Raw genomic sequence first — 8,634 nt, forward strand, 5'->3', positions numbered from 1 at the left:
TTGAGCTGCTGCTCGGAGGCTCCGCCTCTCTCTTCTCCTCACTTTCACTTTCGACTTCCTCATCTTCACTCTTCACAATGACACGGATGACTTGGTCGTCCTCCAGTCCTTCAAGCTCACCCTGACTGATGCTGTGATCCTCCTCCTCCTCTTTAACGTGGGGGTGCTGTGGCCCCTCCTTTTCCTCCTTTACATGGGCGTGATGTGGCTCCGCCTCTTCCTTCTTAATGTATGGGGGCTGTGGCTTTTCCTGCTGCATCCTGGAGGTCCACTCCTGTTGCTAAGGGAGACGATGTTCTTCACTGGCGTCTGCAGGGTTAGAAAAAGAAAAGAAAAAGAAGGCAAACAGGAAGACAAATAAAAAATCCAGCTTTGCTCAGTTAAATGAGTTACATGTGTTTGTGTGCACAAAAGAAAAACAAATTATGGTATGACGTTGCTTAAAATAAGAAAAAAAATACATGTAAAGACATTAATTTAATTGTGTTTGGCTTTTTACAAACCCCGTTTTCATATGAAATGGGAAATTGTGTTAGATGTAAATATAAACGGAATACAATGATTTAAAAAAAAAAATTCAACCCATATTCAGTTGAATATGCTACAAAGACAACATATTTGATGTTCAAACTCAAACATTTTTCTTTTGGGCAAATAATAATCAACTTAGAAATTCATGGCTGCAACACGTGCCAAAGTAGTTGGGAAAGGGCATGTTCACCACTGTGTTACATCATCTTTTCTTTCAACAAGAAAGTGGAACAGTGGCAGAGTGGCCGTGCGCAACCCGAGGGTCCTGGTTCAATCCCCACCTAGTACCAACCTCGTCACGTCCGTTGTGTCATGAGCAAAACACTTCACCCTTGCTCCTGATGGGTGCTGGTTAGAGCCTTGCATGGCAGCTCCCTCCATCAGTGCCTTGAAGGTAGAAAAGCGCTATACAAGTAAAACCCATTTATTTATTTATTTAACAACACTCAATAAACGTTTGGGAACTGAGGAAACTAATTGTTGAAGCTTTGAAAGTGGAATTCTTTCCCATTCTTGTTTTATGTAGAGCTTCAGTCCTTCAACAGTCCGAAGTCTCCGCTGTCGTATTTTACGCTTCATAATGCGCCACACATTTTCCATGGGAGACAGGTCTGGACTGCAGGCGGGCCAGGAAAGTACCCACACTCTTTTTTTTTACGAAGCCATGTGCTGAATGTGGCTTTGCATTGTCTTGTTGAAATAAGCAGGGGCGTCCATGAAAAAGACGGCGCTTAGATGGCAGCATTCGCTGGCTGAGTAACAACAATATGAACGTTGCACGGGAAATTTCTCTGCCAGTTTCTGCATCCCACAGGGATTCTTCTTTCTGTGTTTCTGCACCTCTGGTTCCCACACAAGGTTGCAACATTGTTTGTCAACACTGTCTGCTCTCATTTTCTCGCACATTTGACCATCTGATGTGTGTACCTACACTCTGTCCTCCTCCTGTCTAGATTTAGATTTTTATTAAGGATACCCATTAGCTGGTTGCCACAACAACCCACTAGTCTTCCCGGGGTCCACAAACTCAATACAATTACAAGTAAAAGCGTATGATTATAAACTACACAATACAGAAAAAAATAAAAGCATCAATAGGAAAACAAGCAAACAATCTACAGTCACAGAATAATAATCACCTAAAAAATATAACTACACAATACAAAACCAAACAAAATAATCAACAAGCAAACTAATTTAAAAACTCAAATAAAATATGACTTTCCTTTTAAAAACCTCTTTACTTTCAATGCTGGTGAGAATTCGAGGCAGGTTATTCCAGAGTGATAAAGAGATCTATAAATAAAAGATTTCCGCAAAGCATTCTTCCTGAGACGAGGGAGTACAAAATGCCCCTCACTAGACCTCAGTCTAGGCCTGCTCAGTGTGTGTGTGTGTGGTACACAACATCAATTTCCACACTTCTATCAGCCCCGGGTCCAGTGGACCCGGACATCCTATATGTAGTAGAAATGTGTAGGGGAGGTGTATGGTGTGTGTGCTCATTAAATATGTATTCTGATTTATGTTCTTCACAGAAAATGAGCCAAAGTCAGTGAGTCTCTCTTTGAAAAATTCATTAATTGTATCATTTTTCTTTTAATAAAAAATGAAAACGGGTCCCACAGACCCGAACACCACACAAGGAAAAAAACGTCCGACCGGAACCCTCTAATAACTAAAGTTCCGTGAGTGAATTATGTAAACCCACTACAGTTTTTAGCCCTTTGATAGCTAGTCTACTGACAGAGATATAAGTACGAACTTTATGTTATTTTATATTAGAAATGGCAACAGCGGAAGAAGAAGTAAGAAAAGAAAAAGAATAAGCTTATGGCTACGGTGTCGGCACGGACTACAATTGCGGACGCACGCACGCTTTCAGGACTTATGCAGATCCCAAATACACATCAGCAGGTACAAGGTAACAAAAGTTGGTTTTGCATTACATTGCGAAACAAAACGCCAGGTAGCAGGTCTGCTAATAGGAGCCATTTTGCGTGTGTTTAATGAGCCGACAATCCATCAAGCGGTGCGGCTTCATTGCTTACCCAAATCGTACTAAAAACATTTTGACAGATTTTTCAGCGCCGTGTATAATGTTTTATAATCTCAATGGAACATTTAATGTTTCGGTGTTGTTTACTGCCATCATATTGAAGTCTACACATATCTCTTATGTATGACTGCCATCTACTGGTCACACTTATTAGTACACCATGTACCAAACAAAATTGCTTCAAACTCAGTAGGCACAACAAGAACTATGCCGTACATTAGGTGCACAGGGTTATAAGGTGCACAGTCCATTTTTGAGAAAATTAAAGAATTTTAAAGTGCGCTTTATGGTCCGAAAAAAACCCCGGTAAATATCAGAATGATATTTAAAATACGTGACCACATTTTTATGCAGACGACAAAGGAATGAATAATAATACGTGGATGGTACAGGTGCAAAGTAACCCACAGTATGTTTCAAACTTCAATTTTTGGGCCACGGTACGTTTTTTGGGTGTATAGAGAAACACTTTTTTTCCCTTCAAAGTCTTTTACTTTGGGTTATGACCGAAAGGACAAGATCACGGTACAAGCGGACCAAATGAGTTTTCTCTGCCGGGTGGCGGGTCTCTCCCTTAGAGCAGGGGTCACCAACGCGGTGCCCGTAAGGACCAGATGAGTCGCCCGCTGGCCTGTTCTAAAAATAGCTCAAATAGCAGCACTTACCAGTGAGCTGCCTCTATTTTTTAATTTTTATTTATTCACTAGCAAGCTGGTCTCGCTTCGCTGGACATTTTTAATTCTAAGAGAGACAAAACTCAAATAGAATTTGAAAATCCAAGAAAATATTTGAAAGACTTGGTCTTCACTTGTTTAAATAAATTCATTAATTTTTTACTTTGCTTCTTATAACTTTCAGAAAGACAATTTTAGAGAAAAAACACAACCTTAAAAATGATTTTAGAGATTTTTAAACACATATACCTTTTTACCTTTTAAATGCCTTCCTCTTCTTTCCTGACAATTTAAATCAATGTTCAAGTATTTATTTTTTTTATTGTAAAGAATAATAAATACATTTTAATTCAATCCTTCATTTTGGCTTCTGTTTTTTCAACGAAAAATATTTGAGAAATATTTCTTCAAACTTATTAAGATTAAAATTCCAAAAAAATATTCTGGCAAATCTAGAAAATCTGTAGAATCAAATTTAAATCTTATTTCAAAGTGGATTTTAACCTATTTAAAACATGTCATCAAAATTCTAAAATTAATCTTAATCAGATTAATTTGACACTACTTCCACATTTACCCATTCACACACACATTCACACACTGATGGAGGGAGCTGCCATGCAAGGCGCCAACCAGCACCCATCAGGAGCAAGGGTGAAGTGTCTTGCTCAGGACACAACGGACGTGACGAGGTTGGTTCTAGGTGGGATTTGAACCAGTGACCATCGGGTTGCGCATGGTCACTCTCCCACTGCGCCACGCCGTCCCTTCCATAAATGTTCCATAAATTATGTTCCATAAATTCTTTTTTTAATTTTTTCAAAAAGATTCAAATTAGCTAGTTTTTCTCTTTATTTTTTTCGGTTGAATTTGGAATTTTAAAGAGTCGAAATTAAAGATAAACTTTGTTTCAAATGTATTTTTCTTTTTTTTCGTGTTTTCTCCTCTTTTAAACTGTTCAATTAAGTGTTTTTTCATCATTTATTCTCTACAAAAATCCTTCCATAAAAGGAAAAAAAACGTACGACGGAATGACAGCAGAAATACCCATTTTTTATATATATATATAGATTTATTTATTAAAGGTAAATTGAGCAAATTGGCTATTTCTGGCAATTTATTCAAGTGTGTATCAAACTGGTAGCCCTTCACATTAATCACTACCCAAGAAGTAGCTCTTGGTTTCAAAAAGGTTGGTGACCCCTGCAATAGAGATAGGGTGAGAACTCTGCCATCCGGGAGGAACTCAAAGTGACGCCGCTGCTCCTCCACATGGAGAGGAGCCAGATGAGGTGGTTCAGGCATCTGGTCAGGATGCCACCCGAACGCCTCCCTAAGGAGGTGTTTAGGGCACGTCCGAAACAGTGTTGGGAAGACTATCTCTCCCGGCTGGCCTGGGAACACCTCGGGATCCCCCGGGAGGAGCTGGACGAAATGGCTGAGGAGAGGGAAGTCCGGGCTTCCCTGCTTAGGCTGCTGCCCCCGCGACCCGACCTCGTATAAGCGGAAGAAGATGGATGGATGGCTATTTTACTTCCACTTCTTGACAATGCTCCTCCACTCACTAAAACGATGTCAAGTGTTCTTACATATTATTAATCAAACGATTTTATTAAACATGTGAGAGTAAGAAGTAAACAAACCTGTTCTGTGTAAACACAACTCGATGTTCCTTGAAAACTGCGTCCAGTTGTTGATGTTGTCACTCCTTCTCCTCTTTTGTTGGACAAAGTTCCTCTTCGTAGTCCGCTATAGTTCTTTCGCACATTTTCACACAATCAAAGACTCACATTTGATTTATGCTTAGCGACGTGTTGATAAAATCCAAGTCTCTTTGTTAGCGGCTAACAAGCTAAGCTAACTAGCAAGCTAAACTAGCCCGAGAAGCTCATTGTGGCGAGTGGAATGTAGCTTGAAACGAATCATTAATAAAGTGCAGTTTTCTATACAATGGCCAAAATAAGTATCGAACATAAAAACGAAGACGTGAACGCGGCCTTAAAAGACTACGTTGTTATGTTGCTTTTCACGACACAATTCGGGACTGGAAGACGGGATCGGTCCGCGCATGCGCAATGACATGTAACCGCGTCAAGGTATTTTTTTTTTAAACAGGGCATTAGTTTCACTACAAATGCCACACTGACCTCTAGTGGTGTCTTTCTAGAACTACATCGTAAAATACCTCTTTTCACTCACTTATGGCACTTGACAAAATGCGATGTGTAAAATATCTTTATTACTGACACATGTTGTCTTAAGTTGAGCAACAATCGTGTTCCCATGTTTAGTTTTGACCTATTTTTAGGGACCGAATGTCCCTTTGGGAAAGAGGACCCTATTGTATTTCTAAGGTTTTATTATTATTATACCGCCGCCTCTTTGAGCTGTAATTTGACCCCCTTAACGTGCTTTAAAACTCACCAAATTTAACACACACATCAGGACTGGCAAAAATTGCGATCTAATCAAAAAAACTAAATTTAAAATTGCGCTCTAGCGCCCCCTAGGAAAAAACACAGACAAAACTGCTTGTAACTTCCGTTAGGAATGTCGTAGAGACATGAAACAAAAACCTCTATGTAAGTCTGACTTAGACCTAGATTTCATACACTGATCTTCTTCAGCAAAAATCAACAGGAAGTTGGCAAAAACCCCTTCAAAACAAAAGTTTTCTGAAAAATGTCATTTTTGCCTCTTTGAGCTGTAGTTTGACCCCCTTAAAATGCTTCAAAACTCACCAAACTGGACACACACATCAGCACTGGCAAAAAATTGCGATCTAAAAAAAAACGAACCCCAAAACTAAAAATTCCACTCTAGCGCCCCCCAGGAGTAAAACACAGACAAAACTGCTCCTAGGAAGAAAACACATACAAAACTGCTTGTAACTTCCGGTAGGAATGTCGAAGAGACATGAAGCAAAAACCTCTATGTAGGTCTCACTTAGACCTACATTTCATTTATTAACATCCTTCTGCAAAAATCAACAGGAAGATGGCAATTAGCCCTTCAAAACAAAAGTTTTGTAAAAACCCGTCACCTTTTTTCAAACATTATCTCCTCTGAGCGCTTTTTTTGTGTCGGCTTCAAACGCGCACAGGAAAGAGATTGAACCCTTCTGATTAAAAGTTGCGCAAAGAGTTTTTCTAACTGCTCCGTTTTTGATTTTACGAGGCTATAAAGAACTGCTGCGCTGCTGCTGCTGCGCTGCTGCCGTCTGAAGATGGCAGCTAAAAAGCAGGAAGCACCAGCGTGACCACACAATGCAGAGAAGGTAGGTACTGTGCGGGTAAAGATATGTTGACTGGGTGGAAGAAGGAGGCACCAGTTTGACTCCAGGATACAGAGAAGGTAGGTAATGTGCAGGTAAAGATATGTTGTCTGGGTGATGGCAGGAAGCACCATTATGTATGGGTGAAAGAAAGAAGCACCAGTGTGACCCCAGGATGCAGGGAAGATAGGTAATGTGCAGGTAAAGATATGTTGAATGGGTAAAGGCAGGAAACACCAGCAAAAGTCGGTGCCGTCCATCGCTGCTTGCAGCTTTAATTCAGTTTTGAACTGATATTTAGAACGAAAGCTGCTCTGATTAAGTGTAAGTATAGTTCCTATGTACCTGACATTAAGCAAGCCATCTTGTGGTTGACTTTTGAATCTACAAAACCCTTCATGAGCCCAACATCTACATGACTAATAAAAGGCTGTACAAAGAAGGCAATGACAGAACCAATAACAACTAATAAAAAAAAACAACTTTATTTATACATGAGTTGGCCATCATTGCATTCCACTGGAGTCAGAAAGAAATACAGTACCAGAAAAAATTGTTTACGATGATAGTTTTGATGAATACAGTAAATATACAATAAAAATAATAGTCTGGTCCCCCAAAAAATGACACCAATGTTGTTTGTTTGATTGATTGATTGAAACTTTTATTAGTAGATTGCACAGTTCAGTACATATTCCGTACAATTGACCACTAAATGGTAACACCCCAATACGTTTTTTAACTTTCTTTAAGTCGGGGTCCACGTTAATCGATTCATGGTAACTTTAAACAAGCAAGCTCCAGACCAGTAACACACTCCAACACATTGTGACTGCAGAAGATAACACACACACTGATGATGACTAATAGTCATTATTCTATAAACTGTTCATGATTCCTACTTATAATAACATTAAAACACAGTCATCATATGTCCGCGTATACTGATTAACTCCTATGATCCTAACAGTTTGTTTTATTCCATTATGATATGACAGGATTAGGGTCAAAGTTCAACATAGACTGATGTTGAGCAAACTGCTAATTGTGTATTAGAACAGGATGTAGTATCGACAGGGCACCAAATAATAATACAGACAAATAAATGATCATAGGGGTGTAACGGTACATAAAAATTTCGGTTCTGTACTTATATCTGTTTAGAGGTCACGGTTCGGTTCGTTTTCGGTTCAGTAAGAAAACAGCAAAATATAAATTTTTTGGTTATTTCTTTACCAAATTTGCAAAATCTTACACCAAAAATATTTTTCTTAGTGGAATATTTGATGTGAAGTAATGGGAACCTTGGATAGGTCAATAATTCATATTAACATTGATTTTGATTCAATATTATGTTTTGAGCAATGACAGTTTGAAAGAAAAATAACAGCCTTGTTTTATTTGTCAACAATGCAACTTTTTATAAATTACATATAACCCATCCATCCATCTTGTTCCGCTTATCCGGGGTCGGGTCGCGGGGGCAACAGCCTAAGCAGGGAAACCCAGACTTCCCTCTCCCCAGCCACTTCGTCTAGCTCTTCCCAGGGGATCCCGAGGCGTTCCCAGGCCAGCCGGGAGACATAGTCTTCCCAACGTGTCCTGGGTCTTCCCCGTGGCCTCCTACCGGTTGGACGTGCCCTAAACACCTCCCTAGGGAGGCGTTCGGGTGGCATCCTGAACAGATCCCCGAACCACCTCATCTGGCTCCTCTCCATGTGGAGGAGCAGCGGCTTTACTTTGAGTTCCTCCCGGATGACAGAGCTTCTCACCCTATCTCTAAGGGAGAGGAAACTCATTTGGGCCGCTTGTACCCGTGATCTTATCCTTTCGGTCATAACCCAAAGCTCATGACCATAGGTGAGGATGGGAACGTAGATCGACCAGTAAATTGAGAGCTTTGCCTTCCGGCTCAGCTCCTTCTTCACCACAACGGATCGGTACAACGTCCGCATTACTGAATACGCCGCACCGATCCGCCTGTCGATCTCACGATCCACTCTTCCCTCACTCGTGAACAAGACTCTTAGGTACTTGAACTCCTCCACTTGGGGCAGGGTCTCCTCCCCAACCCGGAGATGGCACTCCACCCTTTT

General features: G+C 40.3%; 1 protein-coding gene across 1 annotated transcript in view; it reads right to left on the minus strand.

The window, feature by feature from the left end:
• LOC133549018 (gastrula zinc finger protein XlCGF8.2DB-like) overlaps window positions 1-5,341 on the minus strand; it is a 6,107-nt gene extending 766 nt beyond the window's left edge. The window contains exons 1-2 of the mRNA XM_061894077.1: window positions 4,908-5,341; window positions 1-309 (exon numbers count right to left, since the gene is read on the minus strand). The exon at window positions 1-309 is cut by the window's left edge and continues 766 nt beyond it. Of these exons, the coding sequence (XP_061750061.1) occupies window positions 1-259 (259 nt within the window). The 5' untranslated portion in view covers window positions 260-309; window positions 4,908-5,341. The remainder of the gene's footprint in view (window positions 310-4,907) is intronic.
• Between the last annotated feature and the right edge of the window lie 3,293 nt (window positions 5,342-8,634).

The sequence above is a fragment of the Nerophis ophidion genome, linkage group LG03 (genome assembly GCF_033978795.1).
Source record: "Nerophis ophidion isolate RoL-2023_Sa linkage group LG03, RoL_Noph_v1.0, whole genome shotgun sequence".
NCBI lineage: Eukaryota > Metazoa > Chordata > Actinopteri > Syngnathiformes > Syngnathidae > Nerophis > Nerophis ophidion.